The sequence below is a fragment of the Salmo trutta genome, chromosome 6 (assembly GCF_901001165.1).
Source record: "Salmo trutta chromosome 6, fSalTru1.1, whole genome shotgun sequence".
NCBI classification, from domain to species: domain Eukaryota; kingdom Metazoa; phylum Chordata; class Actinopteri; order Salmoniformes; family Salmonidae; genus Salmo; species Salmo trutta.
Window position 1 is genome coordinate 51,325,436 of NC_042962.1, and position 26,657 is coordinate 51,352,092.

Sequence of the window (26,657 nt, forward strand, 5' to 3'; positions counted from 1 at the left end):
TAGAGATACTGGGGTGCAAAGGAGCAAGATAAATAAATAAATACAGTATGGGGATGAGGTAGGTAGATAGATGGGCTGTTTGCAGATGGGCTATGTACAGGTGCAGTGATCTGTGAGCTGCTCTGACAGCTGGTGCTTAAAGCTAGTGAGGGAGATATGAGTCTCCAGCTTCAGAGAAGTTTGCAGTTCGTTCCAGTCATTGGCAGCAGAGAACTGGAAGGAAAGACGACCAAAGGAGGAACTGGCTTTGGGGGTAACCAGTGAGATATACCTGCTGCAACGCGTGCTACGAGTGGGTGCTGCTATGGTGACCAGTGAGCTGCGATAAGGCGGGGCTTTACCCAGCAGAGACTTGTAGATAACCTGTAGCCAGTGGGTTTGGCGACGAGTATGAAGTGAGGGCCAACCAACGAGAGTGTACAGGTCGCAATGGTGGGTAGTGTATGGGGCTTTGGTTACAAAATGGAAGGCACTGTGATAGACTGCATCCAGTTTGTTGAGTAGAGTGTTGGAGGCTATTTCATAGATGACATCACCGAAGTCGAGGATCGGTAGGATGGTCAGTTTTACAAGGGTATGTTTGGCAGCATGAGTGAAGGATGCTTTGTTGCGATATATATAATTTTGGATTGGAGATGCTTAATGTGGGTCTGGAAGGAGAGTTTACAGTCTAACTAGACACCCAGGTATTTGTAGTTGTCCACGTATTCTAAGTCAGAGCCGTCCAGAGTAGTGATGCTGGACGGGCGAGCAGGTGCTGGCAGCGATCGATTGAATAGCATGCATTTAGTTTTACTTGCATTTAAGAGCAGATGGAGGCCACGGAAGGAGAGTTGTATGGCATTGAAGCTCATCTGGAGGTAAGTTAACAAAGTATCCAAAGAGGGGCCAGAAGTATACAGAATGGTGTCGTCTGTGTAGAGGTGGATCAGAGAATCACCAGCAGCAAGAGCAACATCATTGATGTATACAGAGAAGAGAGTCGGCCCGAGAATTAAACCCTGTGGCACCCCCATAGAGACTGCCAGAGGTCCGGACAACAGGCCCTCCGATTTGACACACTGAACTCTATCAGAGAAGTAGTTGGTAAACCAGGCGAGGCAATCATTTGAGAAACCAAGGCTGTCGAGTCTGCCAATAAGAATGTGGTGATTGACAGAGTCGAAAGCCTTGGCCAGGTCGATGAATACGGCTGCACAGTAATGTCTCTTATCGATGGCGGTTATGATGTTGTTTAGGACCTTGAGCGTGGCTGAGGTGCACCCATGACCAGCTCTGAAACCAGATTGCATAGCGGAGAAGGTACGGTGGGATTATAAATGGTCGGTAATCTGTTTATTAACTTGGTTTCGAAGACCTTAGAAAGACAGGGTAGGATAGATATAGGTCTGTAGCAGTTTGGGTCTAGAGTGTCTCCCCCTTTGAGGAGGGGGATGACCGCGGCAGCTTTCCAATCTTTGGGAATCTCAGACGATACGAAAGAGAGGTTGAACAGGCTAGTAATAGGGTTGCAAAAATTTCGGCAGATAATTTTAGAAAGAGAGGGTCCAGATTGTCTAGCCCGGCTGATTTGTATGGGTCCAGATTTTGCAGCTCTTTCAGAACATCAGCTATCTGGATTTGGGTGAAGGAGAAATGTTGGGGGCATTGGCGAGTTGCTGTGGAGGGTGCCGGGCAGTGTAGCCAGGTGGAAAGCATGGCCAGCCGTAGAGAAATGCTTATTGAAATTCTCAATTATAGTGGATTTATCGGTGGTAACAGTGTTTCCTAGCCTCAGAGCAGTGGGCAGCTGGGAGGAGGTGCTCTTATTCTCCATGGACTTTAAAGTGTCCCAGAACTTTTTTGAGTTTGTACTACAGGATGCAATTTCTGTTTGAAAAAGCTAGCCTTAGCTTTTCTAACTACCTGTGTATATTTGTTCCTAACTTCCCTGAAAAGTTGCATATCACGGGGGCTATTCGATGCTAATGCAGAACGCCACAAGATGTTTTTGTGCTGGTCAAGGGCAGACAGATCTGGAGTGAACCAAGGACTATATCTATTCCTAGATCTACATTTTTTGAGTGGGGCATGCTTATTTAACATGGTGAGGAAGGCACTTTTAAAGAATAGCCAGGCATCATCTACTGACGGGATGAGGTCAATGTCATTCCAGGATAGCCCGGCCAGGTTGATTAGAAAGGCCTGCTCGCAGGTGTTTTAGGGAGCGTTTGACAGTGATGAGGGGTGGTCGTTTGGTCGCAGACCCATTACGGATGCAGGCAATGAGGCAGTGATCGCTGAGATCTTGACTGAAAACAGCAGAGATGTATTTGGAGGGCGAGTTAGTTAGGATGACATCTATGAGGGTGCCCGTGTTTACAGATTTGGGGTTGTACCTGGTAGGTTCATTGATCATTTGTGTGAGATTGAGGGCATCAAGCTTAGATTGTAGGATGGCCGGGGTGTTAAGCATGTCCCAGTTTAGGTCACCTTGTAGCATGAGCTCAGAATATAGATGGGGGGCAATCAATTCACAAATGGTATCGAGGGCACAGCTGGGGGCAGAGGGAGGTCTATAGCAAGCAGCAACAGTGAGAGACTTGTTTCTGGAAAGGTGAATTTTTAGAAGTAGAAGCTCGAATTGTTTGGGTACAGACTTGGATAGTAATACAGAACTCTGCAGGCTACACTTGGCTTGGTATGGCAACTGCTTGGTATCCGACCGCAAGGCTTGAGAAAATCTTATAGGAAGAATATGAAAAAATTCCCAAATCCAGATGTGCAAAGCTAATACAGACATACCCAAGATGACTCAAAGCTGTAATCGCTGCCAAAGGTGCTTCTACAAAGTCTTGACTCAGGGGTGTGTATACTTATGGAAATGAGATATTTCTGTATTTAATTTTCAATAAATTTGCTACAATTTCTAAAAACCTGTTTTTACTTTGTCATTATGGGGTATTGTGCGTAGATGGGTGTATCACATTTCAGATAAGACACAGATGCAGACAGTGTCGAAGTAACAAAAGTGTATTACTAGTACGGGGCAGGCAAAACGACAGGTCAAGGGCAGGCAGAGGTCAGTAATCCAGTGTGGTGTGGCAAGGTCCAGAACGGCAGGCAGGCTCAGGTTCAAGGCAGGCAGGGGTCAATAATTCAGTGTGGTGTGGCAAGGTCCAGAACGGCAGGCAGTCTCAGGGTCAGAGCAGGCAGGGGTCAATAATCCAGTGTGGTGTGGCAAGGTACAGAACGGCAGGCAGTCTCAGGGTCAGCGCAGGCAGGGGTCAATAATCCAGTGTGGTGTGGCAAGGTACAGAACAACAGGCAGGCTCAGGTTCAGGGCAGGCAGAATGGTCAAAACTGGTGTCGTGTCTTTGGCTATGCCGGATTAAGTGATATGACATGCTATTCTATTAAATCCTTTCTTTGTAATTAATATTACCTGATTAAGCTAATCATGTAAATGTAATTAACTAGAAAGTCGGGGCACCACGAAAGAATGTTTATAGAGCAGTTATCTTCCGAATAAACTCTTAAAGACCTAGTAATATTTTTACATCACTAGCAGTCAATATTAATCGTCACCTTATTTCAGTCTCATCTGAAAGTTGTAAATTCTTGGTTATCTTCACGAACCCTGGCTAACAAGTTGAATCAGCAATACAAAATTGGGTTTAATTATTTATTTACTAAATACCTAACTAATCACACAGAATTACATATACACAGAATGCAAATTATGTCATACAGAAAACGTCCCTGGTGGACGGAACCTGTATGAAGGCTTGTTACACAAAGAGAGGGGGTTGGGCTTGAATGAAAGAGCGGGAATACTGAGGAACAAAGGGAGAAGCAAAGCTTTCGTAAATACAGTATCTTATGCATTCTAAATTACCGCCCATTTGGAAAAGGGAAATGCAATAAATATTTACTCTGAGCTGCGCTTCGGTAGGTTGGTCGTAGATGCTGGTCGTGTTGCCCAACAGATATCTGGATACGTCATCCGTCATTTCCTAGCCCACGTTTACAGCTGCTGTTGCTAACTCAACGGCTAGGATATCTCACGTCTTTAGTGAATAAGAGTTCAGAGTTCATACCATTCACAACCAAAGCTCACGCTGAGGTTGGCTTAGTTCTGTAGTTGACATGTTAGTCCTTTTTAACGTATGGACCGTCGTCCTATCGTCCTCGGAACAGAAGGTTACATTTTCGTCAAGGGCTTATATAGTGGGGGGAGAGAAGGGTGTGTTTCATAGTTTATAACCCATGTCTCTTCACAGGGGCGGGCCACTGATTGAGCAGGGCTCTAACCTTATGAAAACCCAATTCTCTCATTTGGAAGCTAAAATTACATTTAATCTTTTCACAAATAGTTTCATATTCAAACATTAAATTGCACAACAATTCCATGTGAATCTGATAACTAGAATGTGTAGACTTTCCCAGATACAGTTTATGTCGTCCTGTCATCAGTCATAATGTCTCAGATGACAACCGAACTGACATCATTGTCACGACTCCTGCCGAGGGTGACTCCTCTCCCTGTTCGGGTGGCGCTCGGCGGTCGTCGTCACCGGCCTACTAGCTGCCACCGATCCCTTTTTCCCTTTTCTGTTGGTTTTGTCTTGATTGTTTGCACCTGTGTATGATTAGTGTTTAGTTGAGTATTTAAGCCCGTTTCCCCACCTGTTCTGTGTGCGGGCTTACTTTCTGTTGTCCACTGTTGTTTATGCAGTGGTACGTGTTATTGGATCATTGTGTTTGTTGGATCACACCCAGTTGTGTTTTCGTGGGTGTACTTTTCTTTTACGGTGCAATTCATTAAAAGCCCGTTAGCAACTACTCCTGTTTCCTGCGCCTGACTCCACACCCACTACTGCAATCGTTACAATCATATTCATTAAGTACCAACGCATATTTTCAACTGGTTCAATTACCGAAATATGGTTCCTTCCCCCCACTTGTTTGATGTTCCCAGACTCTCTATGTTTAACAAAGGCTATTCAAGAGTCCTTCAGTAGAGTCAGAGAGAGGGAAGGGAGAAAGGTATTTATGGGGGTGGGGGTCATAAACCTTACCCACAGGCCAACGTCATGACACTGGGAAGAACAGACAGGAGGTTTCACAAACGCTGATAGGTTTCACAAAACAAAACGAACTGGAAACAGACAAACAAAGAACACGGGTATAAATACACTGGGGATAATGGGGAAGATTAGAGACTCCTGGAGGGGGATGGAGACAAGCACAAAGACAGGTGAAACAGATCAGGGTGTGACTGTTAGCTCTCCCTATGAGAGGTGGGGGGGGTGAAGTCAGGCGCAGGAGACTAAATATACAGAGAAAGCATTTATTCCAGAGTCCTCAAAATAAACAGGCACAGGACCAGAATGAGCAGTCCACACAAAAGGTCCGGAACACAGTCCAGAAACGTACACCTGTCGAATATAGCCAAAGACATTAAACGCAACCCAAAACCACGACAGGGAAAACAAAACAATCCCGCACGAACCCAAACTGGTAGGGCGGGACTAAATACCCCACTAATGAACCCAGACAAGAAACAGGTGAAACACAAGAAAGACAACACCAAACGAAGAGGAAAAGGGATCGGTGGCAGCTAGTAGACTGGCGACGACGACCGGCGAGCGCCGCCCAAACAGGAAGAGGAGCCACCTTCGGTAGAAGTCGTGACAGTGACAGGGTGAGAAAATAAAAATATTTAATCAATTTTGAATTCAGGCTATAACACAACAAAATGTGGAATAAGTTAAGGGGTATGAATACTTACTGAAGGAACTACTTGTATCCACCCCCTTCCAGGTGTCGCCCATTTTCCCTGCACATTTATTCCTGTGTTTTCTGTTTGGCTTTCGCCAGTTCGTCTTGTCTCGTAAGCGTGTTTTTTCCCGTACTCCTGTTCTCTCAAGTCCCTGTTTTAGTGTTCTTCCGGTTTTGGCCTATTCTACCTTTCCTGACCCCGAGCCTGCCTGCCGTCCTATACCTATCTGACTCTTAATCCATCTGGCCCCGTCCCGTCAGTTCATGGTGGAGGTCGACGCTTCGGACGTCGGAGTGGGGGCTGTCCTGTCCCAGCGTTCTGCCCTGGACCTAAAGCTGCATCCCTACGCCTTATTTTCCCATCGTCTTAACACCACAGAGAGGAATTATGAACTATCGAGAACTACTGCGGTGAAGACGGCGTTGGAGGAGTGGAGGCACTGGTTAGAGGGGGCGGGAACATCCATTCATTGTGTGGACGGATCACAAGAACCTGGAATATCTCAACTCCAGCCAAGCTCGATGGGCCCTGCTTTAGTCTTGGTTCAACTTTACCATCTCCTACCGCCCGGGGTTCAAGAATGTTAAGCTAGATGCGCTTTCACGCCGCTATAGCCCCGCTGCTACACCCTCGGGCCCCGAGACCATCCTTCCTACCTCGTTTCTAGCGGCTGGGGGTGGGGGGGCCCAACTAACCGGATGTTTGTCCCAGACGCTGCCCGCTCCCCGGTCCTGAAATGGGCTCATTCCTCAAAGGCTTGCCTGCCACCCTGACTCCCTTCAGACGCAGGCCTTTGTGCGACAACGCTTTTGGTTGCCCACCATGGTTCCTGATTTCTCTGCGTTCGTCGCCACCTGCACTGTCTGTGCTCAGAATAAGACTCCTCGGCATGCTCCGGCTGGCCTGCTTCAACCACTTCCTGTCCCTCACCGTCCCTGGTCACATCTATCCCTGGACTTCGTCACTGGTCTCCCTCCATCTGATGGCAACACCACTATCCTTCCAGTGGTGAACAGGTTTTCAAAGCTGCCCATTTCATTCCCCTCCCCAAGCTACCCTCAGCCAAGGAGACCCAGCTCATGGTGCAACACGTCTTCCGGATCCATGGATTTCCGGTGGACATGGTATCCGACCGTGGTCCTCAGTTCTCGTCCTGGTTCTGGAAGGCGTTCTGCACACTCATTGGGTCGCCGGCCAGCCTGTCCTCTTGGTTTCTCCCCCAGTCTAATGGCCAGTCGGAGCGAGCTAATCAGGACCTGGAGACAACTCGTTGTTGCCTCGTCTCCGCATACCCCACTACCCTACCCTGCTCAGCCACTGGTCTCTCGCCTTTCGAGTGTTCGATGGGTTATTAGCCCCCGCTCTTCCCTGAGCAAGAAGAAGAGGTCAGCATTACCTTGGCCCAGATGTTCGTCCGCCGCTGTCACCGTACCTGGAAGAGAGCCCAGTCTACTCTTCTCAAGACCACCTCCAGGTATCAACGACAGGCGGACCGCCACCAGACCCTGGCTCCCAGTTATAATCTCGGCCAGAGGATATGGCTGTCCACTTGGGATCTGCCCCTCCGGGTGGAGTCCCGCAAACTTCCCCCCGTTTTATCGGCCCTTTCCCCATCTCTAAGATTCTTAGCCCCTCTGCTGTTCGTCTTCTGTTGACCCACACCCTCTGTATACATCCCACTTTTCATGTATCAAGGATTAAACCTCTGTCTCACAGCCCGCTGTCTCCTCCTTCCCATACTCCTGTTCTCTCTAATCCCTGTTTTCTAGTTCTTCTGGTTCCGACCTATTCTGCCTGCCCTGACCCTGAGCCTGCCTTCCATCTTGTACCTTTCTGACACTGACCTGGTTTACAAACTTCTGCCTGTCCTCACCCTGAGCCTGCCTGCCACCCTGTACCTATCAGACTCGGACCTGGTTTGAACCTATGCCTGTTCTCGACCTGCGATTTGCCTGTCTCTTGTTGTTTTAATAAACTACTCTGTATATTGAAACTTCCGTCTCGTGTGTCTGCATCTGGGTCATATCCTGAGTCGTGTTAGTAGCTTCATTCACCTCAGTCGATAAGGGACATACATAACATTCTATCTAGGACAAACGCATGCCATACTGCAATTTGCTGCTACGCACTAGCTCAGCAGCGAGATTAAAAACTCAAGTTTAGTTTCCTGTGAAGTCAAATACCAGTTACCTAACAATTTTCTACCTCTGCACTGCTTTAGTCAACTCAACTGAGAGAAGTTGTGCTGTTCAGTGTTCACTGCAGATTCACTCGCCATAGGCCTAAAGCCAGCCAGCCAATCACAGCCTTCACTTGCTCCAAGGCGTCCGCATGGCTCTAAAGCCAGCATGCTGTACTGCCAGAACAAATGCACCGTCTTTTCTCTCCAATCTGAGCCAGATTGACAGCGCTCCGACCCAATGAGAATTGGGTGGCCATTTACCGCCCCTGCGCACACACACACAGACACACACCTATCCTATCCACCCTACAAGTGAATATCTCCCTCCATTTTGTGGTTGAATCTGCACATTGGTCTCCTCACTATATACACAGACTGTATCTCAAGTGCACGTGTCGTGTGTATGTGTGTGTGTTGTGTGTATCTATGTATGTGCATATGTTTATGTGTGTGTGTGTGTGTGTGTGTGTGTGTGTGTGTGTGTGTGTGTGTGTGTGTGTGTGTGTGTGCGTGCGTGCGTGTGTGTGTGTGTGTTTATGACTGAGACTTTGACCTGGACGCTACGCCACACCCTGTGAGAATGATGCTAGAGGAAGACTTACATTTTACATTTTCACATTTGAATAATTTTGCAGATGCTCTTATCCAGAGCGACATACAATTAATGAATACAGCTAAAGTAGTAAAGTAGTAAAACCACGTATCACGATCATTGCTAGTCTTTGTTGGTTAATGTAGCTACTAGAGACAGAGAAGTAGAAAAAAAGTAATAGAAAGAGGTGAGACACACACATACACGCACACAGACTGAGTACCTGTTGCAGTGAAAAGTTGATAGGTCACTGACTGTTGCTGTGATCAGACCTCAGGACTTCTGTCATCTGAGGTGTCTTCTCTCTCTATTGCTCTATATGTCGACCACTTTCTCGCTCTCTCTTTCTGTGTGTGTGTGTGTGTCATAATCTGGCCATACTGTTGGCCACACGCACAAACACAAACACGCACATACACAAACACACACGAGAACACACACATGCCGGCTTTGCTTTAACCATTAGGTGGCGTGCTAGGTCTAAGCTAGGGCTACCAGTAGGACCCCCTCCCTCCCTCCTTCTCTCTCTCTCTCACCCTCTCTGAGTTTTTCGTTGTGACAGTTGTTTCTGCTCCATTCAATGATGAGACAAACTAGAGAATGTGTGTGATGTGTGAATGTGCCATATTTAAAAACGTAGTTTTTTCTCTTTAGAGATTTCTCATCAAATCACAGAGGAGGACATCAATCGATTGATCTTATATGGAGGCTCCAGAGAGAGAGAGAGAGAGAGAAAGAGAGAGAAATGTGGACTGCGTTTCTGAAACCATAATATTCAATGTCACAGACTCATAGAGGATGTTGATGTTGTTTGGATGTTTTTGTTGTTTCCCATTTCTCTTGGCTGAGTAACTTTCCAGTGTCACATCACCAAACCCTGACTGTGACTCACCATCAGTCTAGGTTACCGTGTTTTCATCTGACGCATAAGAGCGCATGAAGGGGACAGAGCAAGAGAGGGACATTTTTTGGAGGATGTTGTTTTAGAAGGTCGTCTTTACTCGTTCATCAAAAGTGCATCTATGTGATTTAGACCAATATATATGCCTATCAATACCAGAGGAAAAGGAATATCAGATCCTATTCATATTTGTTTGATACTTTTGTACAATGCGCTCAAAGGACGATCGAGTATTATTTTCTTTCTTCAGACATGTATTTTAGCTTGTGATATATTTAATAACATTCAAAGGCTATACTTTATTTCTTACAAGTCAAATCATTTTGTAAATGGAAGACAAGATGGGAAGGTGTGTTTTATTGCTCCAGTGCATGACTGTTCTAAAATAGAGGAGGACTCGTAGCTTAACTCCTGTTGGTAAAACCATAAGATCCTTTACGCATCACGCGGCGCGCACGCACACACACGCACTCAGAGGAATAGAGGACATGCGGAGACGAGGAGCGCGCCAGCCGCCCCAAGGAGAACCTCCAGCCGCGTGAATGACCCGCTGGCAGCATGCGCTCCTGGCCCAACCGAACTGACTGTCTCTCTCCCGTTAACTGCAGCTGGGAGGATAACTACTGGAACTACTACTTTAACGGGAGCTACCGGGGTCCCGTGCCCCCCGAAAACCTCTTCCCCATCCCCGTTCTAATGGGAATCACCATCACCTGTACTCTCCTGTTCCTAGCGGGAGTGACCGGGAATGTAATGACTATACTGGTCGTGTCTAAGTACAGAGACATGAGAACAACCACTAACCTCTATTTATGTAGCATGGCTGTCTCAGACTTGTTGATATTCCTCTGTATGCCCCCTGATGTGTATCGGTTATGGAAGTACAGGCCATGGATATTTGGAGATACATTCTGTAAGCTGTTTCAGTTCGTTAGTGAGTGCTGTACTTATTCAACCATTTTGAATATAACCGCTCTGTCGGTGGAGAGGTACCTGGCCATCTGCTTCCCACTTCGCGCCAAACGCCTGGTCACCAAGCGACGCGTCCGTGCGCTCATCCTCTTTCTCTGGCTCGTGTCGCTGTTGAGCGCGGGACCTGTCTTCGTTCTGGTGGGAGTGGAGCACGAGACTCGCCCAGCGGCGGGAAACTCTGTGACTGCTGGTGGGACGGAAGGACAGACAGAGATAGACACTAGCGAGTGTAAACCCACCCAGTACGCGGTTGAGTCTGGGCTTCTAGCCGCCATGGCGTTGGTTAGCTCTGTGTTTTTCTTCCTGCCGGTGTTTTGTTTGACTGTGGTGTACAGTTTGATTGGACGAAGGTTGTGGAAGAGACGGAGAGAGAACAATATTGGAGCTAACGTAGCACACAGGGACAAGAGCAACAGACAGACCGTCAAGATGTTAGGTAGGGTGCAATACATGTTGCTCATATTCAAAACTATGTCTTAAGCACGGCATAATTGAGATATGGATGTTTATAATATTTTAAAAAGGCACAGAATTGGAGACATTTAAAAAAAAATTGTTTGATAGCATTAAATCAATCAAACATTGTAATAAGACAAGGATAATGCAGATACTGTAGATATAGGCTGTGTATACGTTTCTTCACTCAGCAAAGTAACCTAGTAACCATGATAACAGCCAGTCTTGTAAAGCTTTACCAAGGTCATTTAATTAGGCATAACTGTAGTTTCCCCATCATACCCCTCTCTCCTATTTCTCTCTCTGAAAAAAAACTGATTACTGATGTTTGCATTTAAAGTTTTATGGTTGGAATTAATTGTATGTGCCTCCCCTCCTCCCTCAATTACCCCTTCCCACTCCCCCCTCACTATTATTATTAGCATAAAATGAGAAATCCAATGTTGCAAACATTTATTATCTGTCTCCCCTCTACCTCTCTCTCTCTCCAGCTGTAGTGGTCTTTGCCTTCGTCCTATGCTGGCTGCCTTTCCACTTGCATCGTTACCTTATGTCCCATTCCTCCGAGGGCTCCTCTCCTCTCTGGTCTCTCTTCACCCAGTACTGCTCCCTTGTTTCCACTGTCCTCTTCTATCTCTCGGCTGCCATCAACCCTGTCCTCTATAACACCATGTCTAGGAAGTACCGGTCAGCTGCTGCCCAACTGTTTGGTCTGCAGGAGACTCAACCACCCAGAGGGAGAACGGCAAGCACTGTCAAAGGAGAGAGTTCACCTGCCTGGACAGAGTCTACTGTTAGCCTGTGACTGTAGCCAGTTTGGAGGGTGAATGGGCGCTAGATATATACTTCTCTGATTTTGATATGTAGTTGTTGTGATCAACCTCATCTTGTGTTTCTCATCAGTGACCACTGCTTTCCCTGGTTGATCAAATTCAAACAGGCACCATTATGGACCATCAAGGATGAATTGGTCCTTATCCAAGTGAGCACCGGCTTACACATAACGTCCACGGACGTTGATTATTGATTGAAATTTGATCAGTCCGCCCTGGCCTTGCGTTGAACATATTAATTATATTAGCCTCGAGGACTCTGAACGAGACTGTTGCTTTGATGTCACAACCCGCCCGGCAAAGACAGACAATGCTGTTTGAGAAGATGTTTTATAAACTATTTATAAAACAAGGCATTCCTGTCACCCAAAAAGAAGCACACCATTAGCAACAAAAACTATTAAACAGCTTTTGAAACGGACACATATGCATTTTCTACAAATCACACATGCAACACACGCAAACCAAAAGAGTTATTACACTTGCCTTAATTAATATGTGAACTGTATTCTGGATGACAAAGAAAAGCACTGTAGACCGTGATGCACTTCTCTGTACCCTGAGAGAGAGGGACTGAAGTTCTGTGTGTGTGTTTGTTTATGTTGAGTGACTGGGTGTGCTGGGGTGGGTGTGTTTATGGTGAGTGACGGCGTGTGTTGGGGTGTGTGTGTATGTGTTTATGGTGAGTGACTGTGTGTGTTGGTGTGTGTCTGTGTGTGTACATATAGGTAACAGTGTTTTGCTATGATAGCATGTACAGTAGGCTAATTATACCGCCAGCCTTACTCTGTAAATAGCAGCTTAGTAACAGTTCAATCTGATTGGTATTAGTCTTGGCTTATCCTACTTACAAAGCAGCCACTGCCTTGGACTCCAGAATTCTGATATGGCAACCTGGTCTCAGAGCATTTCGTATTATTCTGTACATAAATCCGAGACTCTCCATTTAGTATAATATGTTACGTTTCATATGGTATGTATTAATTTGTGGATGTCCATCATCCATTTCATATATGTTATGAACTAGAATTCGTATTATATGTTACAAATTTGCTAAATGTACAATATGTTACGAATCTGCAAAACGTATAATACATAACGAATTGTAGCTAGGTGGCAAACATTAGCTAGGGTAGGGGTTAAGGTTAGGGTTACGTTTAGGAGTTAGGTTAAAGGGTTAGGGTTAGGGTTAGGGGAAGGGTTAGCTAAAAGGGGTAAGGTTAGGGGAAGGGTTAGCTAAAAGGGGTAAGGTTAGGGGAAGGGTTAGCTAAAAGGGTTAAGGTTAGGCTTAGGAGAAGGGTTAGCTAAAATGGTAAGTAGTTGCATAGTACCTAAAAAGTAGTAAGTAGTTGAAAAGTTGCTAATATGCTAAAGTTGAGATTTGAACTCGCAACCTTTGGGTTACCAGACATCTGCATTATATACCTACCCATCCACCTACGGTGCATTTGGAAAGTATTCAGGCCCCTTGACTTTTTCCACATTTTGTTACATTACCGCCTTATTCTAAAATTGATTAAATCTGGGGTTTTTTCATCATCAATCTACACACAATACCCCATAATGACAAATCAAAAGCAGGTTTTTAGACATTTCTGCTAATTTATTACAAATAAAAAACTAAAATTTCACATTTCCATATGTAGTCAGAACCTTTACTCAGTACTTTGTTGAAGCACCTTTGGCAGCGATTACAGACTCAAGTCTTCTTGGGTATGACGCTACAAGCTTGGCACACCTGTATTTGGGGAGTTTCACCCATTGTTTTCTGCAGGTTGGATGGGGAGCGTCGCTACACAGCTATTTTCAGTTCTCTCCAGAGATGTTCGATCTGGTTCAAGTCCGGGCTCTGGCTGGGCCACTCAAGGACATTCAGAGACTTGTCCAGAAGCCACTCCTGTGTTGTCTTAGCTGTGTACTTAGGGTCGTTGTCCTGTTGGAAGGTGAACCTTCACCCCAGTCTGAGGTCCTGAGTGTTCTGGAGCAGGTTTTCATCAAGGATCTCTATACTTTACTCCATTCATCTTTCCCTCGATCCTGACTAGTCTCCCAGTCCCTGTTGCTGAAAAACATTCCCACAGCATGATGCTGCCACTACCATGCTTCACCGTAGGGATGGTGCTAGGTTTCCTCCAGACGTGACGCTTGGCATTCAGGCCAAAGAGTTCAATCTTGGTTTCATCAGACCAGAGAATCTTGTTTCTCATGGTCTGAGAGTCCTTTAGGTGCCTTTTGGCAAACTCCAAGCGGGCTGTCATGTGCCTTTTACTGAGGAGTGGCTTCCGTCTGGCCACTCTACCATAAAGGCCTGATTGGTGGAGTGCTGCAGAGATGGTGTTCCTTCTGGAAGGTTCTCCCATCTCCACAGAGGAACTCCGGAGCTCAGTCAGAGTGACCATCGGGCTCTTGGTCACCTCCCTGACCAAGGCCCTTCTAGGAAGAGTCTTAGTGGTTCCAAACTTATTCCATTTAAGAATGATTGAGGCCACTGTTTGTGGGGACCTTCAATGCTGCAGAAATGTAATAAAAAAAAACATTTAATAAATCCATTTTAGAATAAAGCTGTAATGTAATTTTTTTTGGGGGGGGAGAAGTCAAGGGAACTGAATATTTTCTGAATGCACTGTATTTCATTTTTGTCTTGAGTAACCATAAAAAACGTACCATATCATACTAATTTGAGTGTCCCAAATTTTAATTTACAATGTTACGTCTAGTCTATGAGACCAGGCTGGATATGGACATAAAGACGACAAGTAAGGACTACAGAAACAATCCGCAAATATGAACTACAAACATCGCCTGGAAAAATACTTAAAACGTGGAATTGTAACTACAGACATGGCGCTTCAGCCCAAATTAATGTAACGCTTGACTATGTATCCATGTTTGTACCGCTATAATAATCTGTACTATGCCTGTACAAACTATAATGGAAGAAAACACTGTATGTATTTTAATATTGATCCATATCATCAGGTTGCAACTTGGTCTGAACTCATTCCGAGAGATAAAAATGATTCAACATTGTTTACGTGTCATTTTTTTTATTTCAGACATAAGCAGTATAATTCTGTCATGACTGAGAAGTGCACACACAGGTAGCCTACAAACACACAGATGTCGTCCTCACCTCTCCCCCATATTCTCTCACCTTCTCTGCTTTCTTCTCGTCTCAGTCCCTTGAAGTCAGGCAGCCTCAAAGCCACCCATCCTCAAAGGTCGTCACTAGTTCCCACAGCCACAAAGTCATAATTATGGCTACACCCCACCTATTTCTACAATTTCTCTTCTTAAAATCGAATTTAAACATAACTGTAACCTTTACCGCACTGCTAACCTTATGCCTAACCCTAACCTTAATTTAAGACTGAAAAGTACATTTTTGTTTTCATGAATTTGTACAACATAGACAATTTTGACATTATAGCTGTGGTAACAAGGGACAACCATCTTCAAGCTATGTTCAAAGGATCCTTCTGTCACATCTGAGGCTTTCTGAGTTGCCTGATCAAAAAGTCCTATAAGTGAGGACAGGAGGAGAGAGGCAAAGAAAGAGGTCTGGGAGAGAAATGAGGGATGGAAAGAGGAAGAAGGAAAGTGAGAAAGACATTGATGGTGGTACATAGAATATGAGGAGTGGAGAAATGAATGAATGAGGTAAAGATGAGTCAGAGAGAGAGGAACTTGGAAGTAAGAGAGCACTTGAGAAAAGATTGATTCAGAAATTATAGATATAGAAAAAGTCAATGAGTTACTCTGCATCACTTGTGAGATGCAGTGTGTGTGTCTCAGAGACAGGAGGGATCATTTTTTCTCTGTGATTTAATGCCTCCTGTTATCCAGTGAGATGCTATCGAGGCAGCTGGGGAGTAAATCACAAGCTATTGCTGGACACAGGCGCATGCACACACACTCAAACAAACACACACTGAGACACGGAGGGGAGAGAGGGAGAGACAGAGAGAGACAGAACGTGAGAGGAAGGCTGAGAGAGAAGAGAAAGGTAAAGAGAGATAGAAAGACAAAGAGAGAGAGAGAGAGGATCGATGGCAATGTTCCTGCACAAATCAGTGAGTGTCGAAGAAGAGGCTGCATGTGCTTTTGTGCATCTCTCCTCTCCGCTGGTCTCTTCTTCAGACACACACGGTTCAGCCAGGGTTATAGTGCCCATTAAATAGGAGATTCGCCCTAAAACTGAATGTGAAGGTTGCATTTTTTCACAGCGTCGGCTGGATTATAGATGTGATTTATGTCTGGCTGTACCTCAAATGATACCTTATTCCCTACAGTGCCTTCAGAAAGTATTCAGACCCCTTGACTTTTTCAAAATTTTGTTAGGTTACAGCCTTATCCTAAAATTGATTGAATTGTTATTTATTCTGTACTTTGCTCGGTTCATGCTCGGTTCATCTTTGCCTCGATCCTGATTAGTCTCCCAATCTCTGCCGCTGAAAAACATCCCCACAGCATGATGCTGCCACCACCATGCTTCACCGTAGGGATGGTGCCAGGTTTCCTCCAGATGTGTCGCTTGGCATTCAGGCCAGAGTTCAATCTTGGTTTCATCAGACTCTCATGGTCTGAGAGTCTTTAGGTGCCTTTTGGCAAACTCCAAGCAGGCTGTCATGTGCCTTTTACTGAGGAGTGGCTTCCGTCGGGCAGCCAGCTCTAGGAAGAGTCTTGGTGGTTCCAAACTTCTTCCATTTAAGAATGATGGAGGCCACTGTGTTCTTGGGGACCTTCAATGTTGCAGAAATTCTATGGTACTCTTCCTCAGATCTGTGCCTCGACACAATCCTGTCTCGGAGCTCTATGGACAATTCTTTCGACCTCATGGCTTGGTTTTATCTTTGATATGCACTGTCAACTGTGGGACCTTATAGACAGGTGTGTGCCTTTCCAAATCATGTCCAGTCAATTGAATTTACCACAGGTGAACTCCAATCAAGTTGTAGAAACATCTCAAGGATGATCAATGTAAACAGGATGCCCCTGAGCTCAATTTCGAGTATCATAGCAAAAGGTCTTCGTACTTAAGTAAATAAGGTATTTCAGTTTTTTATATATAATAAATTAGCAAACATTTTTAAAAACCTGTTTTCGCTTTGTCATTATGGGGTTTTGTGTGTAGATTGCTGAGGATTTTCTATTTATTTAATCCATTTTAGAATAAGGCTGTAACGTAACAAAATGTGGAAAAAGTCAAGCGGTCTGAATACTTTCCAAAGGCACTGTGTATCGTGCACTACAGTGACCAGAGCCAAATTACACTATTCCATATGGATTCCTGTCTAGTTAACTCTTTATTGGTTAAATTTATTACGATACAGCATCCAACCTTTTTTATTAGGAGAAGAATTATGTTGGAGCGAGCCCATTGTTTATTGTTTACAATAAAGAGCGTGTATCTGATACGTCTATCTACAGATAAACCAAACCTCGGGTAAATGTCCTCTAGCTCTCAGTCAGATATGAACTCACATCGACGTTACATGGGACATGAATTCAAATGAACATTGAAGACACCAGTGTGCCTTTGAGCTAAATTGCTCCAGGGGTGCCGTACTGTGGCTGACCCGGTGCTCCAACCTCTCAGAGTGTGTCCCTGATGGGGAATTGACACATTTGTGGTTCCCTGTGGACAATGGACAATAAAGTTATCTTCTATAATGTTTTTCTCTTATTCCTTATTGAGACAGTGTTGTGACGACGGTGATAAATACCAGTCCCCTGTTGAGTCTGACTGCCTGACTATCTCATCACAGACACTTTCCTCCATGCACACACAGCACGCAAGCAAGCACTCACCCGCATCACACACACATTGACAGGCACAAGGTCAGTCCCAGTACTGGGCCCCTAGAGCAGTTCTGCTGCCTTGCAAAGGGACCAACTGCAAGAAATGGCACTTGGGATCTAACCAGCAGCCCTGCGGTTGCTAATTCACTTTTTAATTGCCCGGGATTTGAACAAGCAAACCTAGTCCACCTCTCTAACCTTTATATAGACTACCTACTACCACAAAGCATATCACATAACCAATGTATGAATAGGAAATCAAACAATAAACTATGACACACAAAACAAGAGATTTCAGTCAAGGTCAGAAAAAATGGAACATTTATTGGGCATAAATATATTATATAACACAGGCTACCGATACAGTTAGGTCTTACATACAGAGGGTAGTATTTGCAAAATCTATACATTAAAATTGATATGGCGGTTTATTTTATATAATGCATATGAAATAGTCTAACATTTACAATACAAAGTAGTAGAAATGTATGATTTTCTTTTTTTCTTTCAAATCGTAGCCCATGACAACATTGGAATGTTTGTTTTGATAAGTGTGAGGTACAAATATGTTGTTGGTTTGTTTTTGTTTGACTAATAAAAAAATGTTTAATACATACAAGTCTTCATACATTAATCTGGGACTGTTACCCATTCAATCTCCAATCTCTCATATTCAAAATCCGTAAAAATCCGTATTTTCCGTTTCATTTTTTTATTTTTATTAATCTGACAAAAAAAAAAGTTACCAATCAGAAGGCACAGATGCTGGGTTGCTGGGCAGAAGTATCTGTTTTGTTCAGGACCCACTAGATCAGCAGGGCCAGAAGGGTCTAAAGATTTGCCTAAATACAAATCTTACAGGGTGTACCCTGCTCACACAGACAAGTAGCCACTGGTCCAAGCCTGGAAAAACAATAGCCAAAGGCTTGAGAGAATATTAGCCAAAAACCTTTAGGGAACATTGGGTCAACATTGGTGATATCACAGGCCTAACATTGGCCTACCATTATCCTAACCTTAGCCTATAACATTAGGCATTATTAGGGAGTATGGACAGGAGTATTTCGTGACCATGTGTCCTAACCATCCTGGTCAATTCACATGGTTAAGGAAAACTCCTGTTCCTAGGCATGAGGAATGACTTGGCTGTAAAAGGCTTGGGGCAGATTTAACACAATGTCAGGAATTACTTGGCTGTAAAAGGCTTGGGGAAGATTTAACACAACTTCGAGAATGATTTGGCTGTAAAAGGCTTGGGGGAGATTTAACACAACTTCGGGAATGATTTGGCTGTAAAAGGCTTGGGGGAGATTTAACACAACTTCGGGAATGATTTGGCTGTAAAAGGCTTGGGGGAGATTTAACACAACTTCGGGAATGATTTGGCTGTAAAAGGCTTGGGGGAGATTTAACACAACTTCGGGAATGATTTGGCTGTAAAAGGCTTGGGGGAGATTTAACACAACTTCGGGAATGATTTGGCTGTAAAAGGCTTGGGGGAGATTTAACACAACTTCGGGAATGATTTGGCTGTAAAAGCCTTGGAGGAGATTTAACACAACAGGACATATCAACAGTCTTCTTTCTAACTGAGACAGGTGAACAGGACAGACGGACACAACATGACAAAGTCACGTCAGATGACATAGTAACGCTGTATGACACAGCAACACCAAATGACCCAACAGTGCCAAACGACTCAAGTCACAACAATGACGTAGTCAAAACTGCAGGCGACATAGTAATGCCAATGTAACAGAGTGCCCGGTCGGGCAGCTGTGTGTCTGGTATCAAAACAAGAAGCTGTCTGATGAAAAGCATCATGGTTCTCACAGGATAGATAGTTATCCTGTGGGCCAAGGGTCTACCGCTTTAAAAGTGCTTCATATAATCTGTTAGTTGTGCTTGCCTAATTTTAGCGTCAATACTACATCTCTATACGTATAATAACTCTGCACTGACTATCAATTCTAAGCAAAATACTGGACAGAAAATAATCACGAAGGCTCTTTATACGACGACAAGCTTGGAAAAGTATTCCTCATCATAATCATCCTCATCGGTCTGACTGAAATCCTGCTTTGATTGTTGTAGTCTTTTGACCTTTTTCAGTGTGAAATCAGCGTGTTAAGACTCAATAAAGGGGTAGTATATTTAACAATGGAACATTTAATACATTTAGCTTTCCCAAAAAAAAATAAACATAAAAATAAAAATACTAAAAATATGAACGAAGCGTAAATCACAGATCAAGTTATCTTTCTTTTTTAAGAGGATAATAATGTGACAGTAATAATAATGCTGTGTGGTCACAGAGGGAACATCAAGGAACCCTTTAGAACGAAGATAACGTTGAAAGGAACGTGTGTGTGTGTGTGTGTGTGTGTGTGTGTGTGTGTGTCACACACACGCGCAAAGTAAAATAGCATGACAACAAGCCTCGACTTTGGCAGAAATAATCCAAACAGATATGATATCAAACACGTCTTAATCTATAACATTAGGCAGTATAAACGACAAATTAAGGCAACTATTTTTCTGACTCCCCGAGACACCACGCACCTTCACAGGGGGCACTGAGGGGGCACTGTACGGCGTCCCGAGACTGTGTTAACCCCTGGAACTAAAGCCTAGGGCATTAGCCATGCAGAGCTAACCTGAGTCTTCAAGTCTCGTCATACCGTCTGAATAATGGCAACTCTTATAGAATACCTCCTCAAACGGTAGAATTAAGGTCAGTACCACCACCTTCTGCCGTCCTCTTCAAGCACCGGTTACAGTAACTTAAAGAGTACCTTCATACCTTATTTAACCAACAGTGTACCTTCATACACTCTCTGGAAAAAAAGGTGCTACCTCGAGCATGAAAGGGTTCTTCGACTGTCCCCATTGGAGGGTTCGACGTGGAACCCAAAAGGGTCCTCCTATGGCGACAGCCGAAGAACCCTTTTGGAACCCTTTTCTCTAAGAGTGTACATTATTAAACCACCAGTGCCCCCTCAGAGTTGTACGGTACGCCGTGCCTCTGCTTAAATCCTAATACAGACGCCAGCATAACCTCAATATCAGGAAATGGAACGTTTCTGAAGACACTTTGTGTGTTCGCTCCTGCTGTCTAAAATCTATACCAATATAACCTGGCTAACGGTTTGCTACATCTCTTAATGCATACAGAAAACCACACGGGCTGGTCATAACCGGGACATCATGACATCCATAACAATTCTAAAGCTATTATTATTGGTGTTATGACGTGATGGTCACGTGGTTATGGATACGAGCCAGTTCTGTGTGTCAGAGAGGACATGACAAGGGCAGACATTTGGTTAACATGTTAAAACGGCATACAGAATAATGAAACAACTACAGGTTTTCCCAACAACTGTAAGAGAATAAATGAGATATGTAATTGGCTGCTGAGAGTACGAAATGCTGGCCTTAAATCAAACATCTAAAATAACATCCAATAAAATAAAAAAAAACAGGAAAAATGATCATAATAACAATATAACATGCTACGAGAGAAAAAAACTAATTAGTACATTTATAACTACACTTACATTTGTCTCTTAATTTTAATTTTTTAAACAATAAATAACTGAAAAGATTGCACTGTAATTGGCTTGTAAAGTACTGTATGCAAATATTCTATTGTATATAAATAAAGGTATAGAAACCAATAGAGAAATTGTAGCGTAACTTTCCCGTCGACTTTGGCAAAGGTGTTGGAGCAGTTAAAGGCTCTGCTAACTGACGAGTAGGAGCGAAGCACAGCTTAGAGAGAGAGAGAGAGGGATGATTACAGCATTAATTAGAGAGATGGAGAGAGGGAAGGAATGAGGGAGGGAAGGGAGACGTACTGAGAATGGCGGAGGGATAGAAAAAGAGAGAGGGGGCAGAGAAAAAAGAAGGGTATGAATAGATATGAGGGTTGAGTGGGGGCGGGGGGTTGGATAAAAGGTTACTTCAGTAACCTCTACATTCGACAGTGGGGACTGCCTACTGAACTGACCTCAGATCTGCAGATGAGCACCTAGAATACACATTATAATTCACTAAACCACTCCCACTGGAATATACCAGGTTATCCCTAGACCAGGGGTGTCAGGTCCAGTTCTCACAGGTCAAAGTGTCATCATGTTTTTATCAACCTCAAACTAAATTGATCAACTGGTGTTGCTGATTGGCTAGATATGGCCAGGTGTGTGGCCCTCCAGGAGCCTGGTTTTACAACCTTGCCCTAAACTGATCTAAAGTCAGCTTTGCATTTCCCACTCCTAATGGTTTAGGTTAGCTTCAGGGGAGAGAAAGCTGGTCCTAGATCTGTGGTTAAAAGGCAACATCTACCTGGATCCCTCCTCTTTCTCTCTGTCATTCAGACCTCTACACTTCTTATATTACATCATAGCATCGCCCCTACAGATATAGATAGGTAGATCTATCTTAGATATATTTGATATAGATTGTATATATTAGGTAACTAAATCCATTCTTTCTTAGATATAACGAAACAGGATAGCAGCATTTTTTAACAATGGCATCGCTTTGGTAGCTGAATAAAGAATACAGAAGAGAAGGCATCTGAGTGTGTGTTTCTGTCTCTCTGTGCATGTGTGTGTGTGTGTGTGTGTGTGTGTGTGTGTGTGTGTGTGTTTGTCTCGCTGTGCATCTGCATGTGTGCCTGTGTGTGTATGTGTTTCTGTGTGTCTGTGTCTGTGTGTGCATCTGTGCGTCAAGATTGCATGATTTGGCCTATAATAGACAAGGTAACAGATATTGATGGATACATGGCTAAAGCTTTAGAACTACATTTCAAAATGGCATAATGGAAAAAAACTACAAAAGACTGCAGCGAACAGCGCAAATAAGACACAGACACAGTAAAGTAAGGAATTGACCGTAAAGAAATATGAAGAAAAATACACTTTGTCTATTAGGTTTAAAAAGATACAAAATAATGTCATGCAGGGTCATTGAGGAGCTTCGCTGGGCTCCTGGCTGGCTAATGCTTGGTTATCAGTTTGTTTGTTTTGGCCACGAACAGCTTCCCTCCAAAATACATCCATTACATAAGATAGAGAGACCAAACTAACAATGACAAGAGAAACAGAGAAAGCGAGCGAGCGAGAGAGAGGGAAAGAGAGAGAGGAGAGAGGAGAGAGATATGTGGACTACAACGTCGCGGTAGAATAACTGAAGTACAGCTCAGGTCTGTTTCGTTTGAAGTCTGTTTCCTCTCTCGTTTTTTTTTCTCTTTCTATCCTGCACTTGATTCTCAAGTGTTTGTTTTCTTTCCTTTCTTGAGTAGATGCTCGTTTTCTTTCGCTATCGCTTTGTTTTCTCTTTTCTATCCTGTTGCCGATTCATTCCCTCACTTCATGAAGAAGTATTGTAGCAGACAGGCCATGAGGATGGAGACACCGGCGAACACACACACCACGACCGCCGCAAAGCGCTCATCGCTGGATATTATCCCCGCCCCTTTCACAGTCTCCACGGCGCTTGTCTCCCCCAGGCACTGTTGCTCCTGACGACGCAGGGTGAACAGGGAGGAGGGGCTTAGAGGGCCACAGAGTTCCTGGTTGGTATCCTGGCAACGGCGGCAGGCGCACACACGGAAACGGTAGTCGGTGTTGCCTTGGAGCCCGGTGATTTGGAAGGCACTCTCTTCTCCCTTAAACACCTGGAGAGAGAGTGAGAGAGAGAAAGAGAGAAAGAAAGAGCGAAAGAAAGAGAGAACGTTGATTTAGAAAGTACTTTGTGACCTCATCAACAACAACAAATTGATTCAGACCAAACAGATTAATGCTCAGAGTGTGTGTGTGTGTTATTATTGACTCTTAACAGTCCCCCTGCTGCTATTCTACATTAGTGAAATCCAATCAGTGCATGAAAGAGGCTACAGAAGCTATTTTCTGGTTAACATTATCAACACTGCCTCTGTACAGAAGGGATTTAACTACCTCAAGAACCACTTAGGACACACACACACACACACACACACACACACACACACACACACACACACACACACACACACACACACACACCTTCTGCCTCCAACTGCTCGCTAGATCAACAAGAACAAAACTTAACTGGAGATAAGTACCACAAAACTCTTCACTAACACATCAGATATGTGTGTGTTTTTTAATGTGCTTTTCAATACTCATTCGCCTGAAGAGCTGTTCGACTGCCAAAAGGGCAAGTGTGATTGTGTGTGTGTGTATATTGACAACCATATTGAGTTTCCATAAAGTTCCATTGGCAGCAGACACTGTTAAATGTCAGTGGTCTCGGAGCTGTAATAGTCATTAACACTGCCTTCACTTAACTCTGCTGTCACCACAGTACATGAAAGAGTACATGGAAGACAAGGGAAACGGGATAGCTAGTCAGTTGCATAACTGAATGCATTCAACCCAAATGTTTCTATACAGCTATCCTCACATGAATTGTGTGTGTGTGTGTGTTACCTGTTTGTACTCTGACTCTCGTCCAACCAGCACCTGCAGGATGTAGTTGACACGGTCGCCTCTCATTGGTGGAATGGTCTCCCAGGTGACCTCACACACATTCCCTTCCAGCTGGTGCACTCTGGGAGCTGTAGGCAGACAGGACACATTGTCACAAACAATGTCATAAACACACGGAAACCACAGGCGGCTGATGACACCTTCATTTGGGAGGATGACTCATAAACTCAGCAAAAAAAGAAACGTCCTCGCACTGTCAACTGCGCTTATTTTCAGCAAACTTAACATGTGTAAATATTTGTATGAACATAACAAGATTCAACAACTGAAACATAAACTGAACAAGTTCCACAGATATGTGACTAACAGAAATGGAATAATGTGTCCCTGAACAAAGGGGGGGTCAAAAGTAACAGTCAGTATCTGGTGTGGCCACCAGCTGCATTAAGTACTGCAGTGCATCTCCTCCTCATGGACTGCACCAGATTTGCCAGTTCTTGCTGAGAGATGTTACCCCACTCTTCCACCAAGGCACCTGCAAGTTCCCGGACATTTCTGGGGGGAATGGCCCTAGCCCTCACCCTCCGATCCAACAGGTCCCAGACGTGCTCAATGGGATTGAGATCCGGGCTCTTCGCTGGCCATGGCAGAACACTGACATTCCTGTCTTGCAGGAAATCACTCACAGAAGAGCAGTATGGCTGGTGGCATTGTCATGCTGGAGGGTCATGTCAGGATGAGCCTGCAGGAAGGGTACCACATGAGGGAGGAGGATGTCTTCCCTGTAATGCACAGCGTTGAGATTGCCTGCAATGACAACAAGCTCAGACAACAAGCTCAGTCCGATGATGCTGTGACACACCGCCCCAGACCATGACGGACCCTCCACCTCCAAATCGATCCCGCTCCAGAGTACAGGCCTCGGTGTAACGCTCATTCCTTTGACGATAAACGCGAATCCGAACATCACCCCTGGTGAGACAAAACCGTGACTCGTCAGTGAAGAGCACTTTTTGCCAGTCCTGTCTGGTCCAGCGATGGTGGGTTTGTGTCCATAAGCGACGTTGTTGCCGGTGATGTCTGGTGAGGACCTGCCTTACAACAGGCCTACAAGCCCTCAGTCCTGCCTCTCTCAGCTTATTGCGGACAGTATGAGCACTGATGGAGGTATTGTGCGTTCCTGGTGTAACTCGGGCAGTTGTTGTTGCCATCCTGTACCTGTCCCGCGGGTGTGATGTTTGGATGTACCGATCCTGTGCAGGTTGTGTTAGACGTGGTCTGCCACTGCGAGGACGATCTGCTGTCCGTCCTGTCTCCCTGTAGCGCTGTCTTAGGCGTCTCACAGTACAGTGCAATTTATTGCCCTGGCCACATCTGCAGTCCTCATGCATCCTTGCAGCATGCCTAAGGGACGTTCATGCAGATGAGCAGGGACCCTGGGCATCTTTCTTTTGGTCAGTAGAGTCAGTAGAAAGGCCTCTTTAGTGTCCTAAGTTTTCATAACTGTGACCTTAATTGCCTACTGTCTGTAAGCTGTTAGTGTCTTTACGACCGTTTCACAGGTGCGTGTTCATTTATTGTTTATGGTTCATTGAACAAGCACGGGAATCCGTGTTAAAACCCTTTACAATGAAGATCTGTGAAGTTATCTGGATTTTTACTAATTATCTTTGAAAGACAGGGTCCTGAATAAGGGACGTTTCTTTTTTTGCCGAGTTTAGTAGTGGTTGCATCGGAATAAACGGAATGGTATCAAACACATGGTTTCCATGTGGTTGATATATCATTCCTCTCACTCCATTCCAGCCATTATTATGAGCCGTCCTCCCCTCAGCAGCCTCCTGTGACGGAAACCCACGCACCGTCAGACAGACACACAGCCTTACCTTTGAGTGCGGAGGGTACAGTCTTGGTGGTAGAGAAGGTATGCGTGTCTGAGAAGGGTCCCTCCCCTGCGTCACTACATGCCTGGATCCTGAACCGGTAACTGGTGGACTCTGTCAGGCGCTGCACCTTGTAAGTATGACTGGGACCTCTGTAGATACACACAAACCTGGACAGAAAGACAAGGTTGAGAGGTTAGGAGAGAGAGAGGAAGAGAAAGAAAGAAAGAAAGAAAAGAGAGAGAGAGAGAGAGAGAGAGAGAGAAAGAAAGAAAGAAAAGGGAGAGAGAGAAAGAAAGAAAGAAAGAAAAGAGAGAGAGAGAGAGAGAGAGAGAAAGAAAGAAAGAAAGAAAGAAAGAAAAGAGAGAGAGAGAGAAAGAGAGAGAGAGAGAGAGAAAGAAAGAGAGAAAGAGAGAGAGAAAGAAAGAAAGAAAGAAAGAAAGAAGGAAAGAGAGAGAGAGAGAGAAAGGGAGCAATAGAGACAGAGGAAGAGAGAAAGAGAGAGAACAATAAGGAGTCCAATAACATGATGAAAGCAGGCTCTCATAAAGAGAGAAGGCAGTGGAAAGAGATAAAGAGGTCGATGGGTAAGGAGGGAGGGAGGGATAGAGAGAATGAGAGAGATAGAGAGCTTCCGCTAAGCGTCTGATAGTGACAGACATAACTTCACCTGAAGCCTGTATGGTAGGGGAGTGATGCGCGCACGCACACACACTTCTTTTAGGGTATATCAACTGTTGTTATGTTCTCTTTATTGCATATATGCAGTGGGACCAGTTAATCCGGTAAACAGGAC

The 26,657-nt window shown here is 44.5% G+C and overlaps 2 protein-coding genes across 2 annotated transcripts; one reads left to right on the forward strand and one right to left on the reverse strand.

Moving 5' to 3' along the window:
* The first annotated feature begins 9,964 nt into the window (after window positions 1-9,964).
* LOC115195229 (growth hormone secretagogue receptor type 1-like) lies at window positions 9,965-12,301 on the forward strand. The gene is made up of 2 exons (XM_029755009.1): window positions 9,965-10,847; window positions 11,359-12,301. Exons 1-2 carry the CDS (start codon window positions 9,998-10,000, stop codon window positions 11,670-11,672), a joined length of 1,164 nt encoding a protein of 387 aa, XP_029610869.1. The 5' UTR covers window positions 9,965-9,997; the 3' UTR covers window positions 11,673-12,301.
* A 5,505-nt stretch (window positions 12,302-17,806) lies between these two features.
* LOC115196212 (fibronectin type III domain-containing protein 3B) lies at window positions 17,807-26,056 on the reverse strand. The gene is made up of 3 exons (XM_029756838.1): window positions 25,865-26,056; window positions 23,979-24,106; window positions 17,807-23,185 (listed from the first exon to the last, which is right to left on the reverse strand). The coding sequence occupies exons 2-3, from the start codon at window positions 24,042-24,044 to the stop codon at window positions 22,874-22,876; spliced, it is 378 nt and encodes a 125-aa protein (XP_029612698.1). The 5' UTR covers window positions 24,045-24,106; window positions 25,865-26,056; the 3' UTR covers window positions 17,807-22,873.
* Window positions 26,057-26,657: the final 601 nt, after the last annotated feature.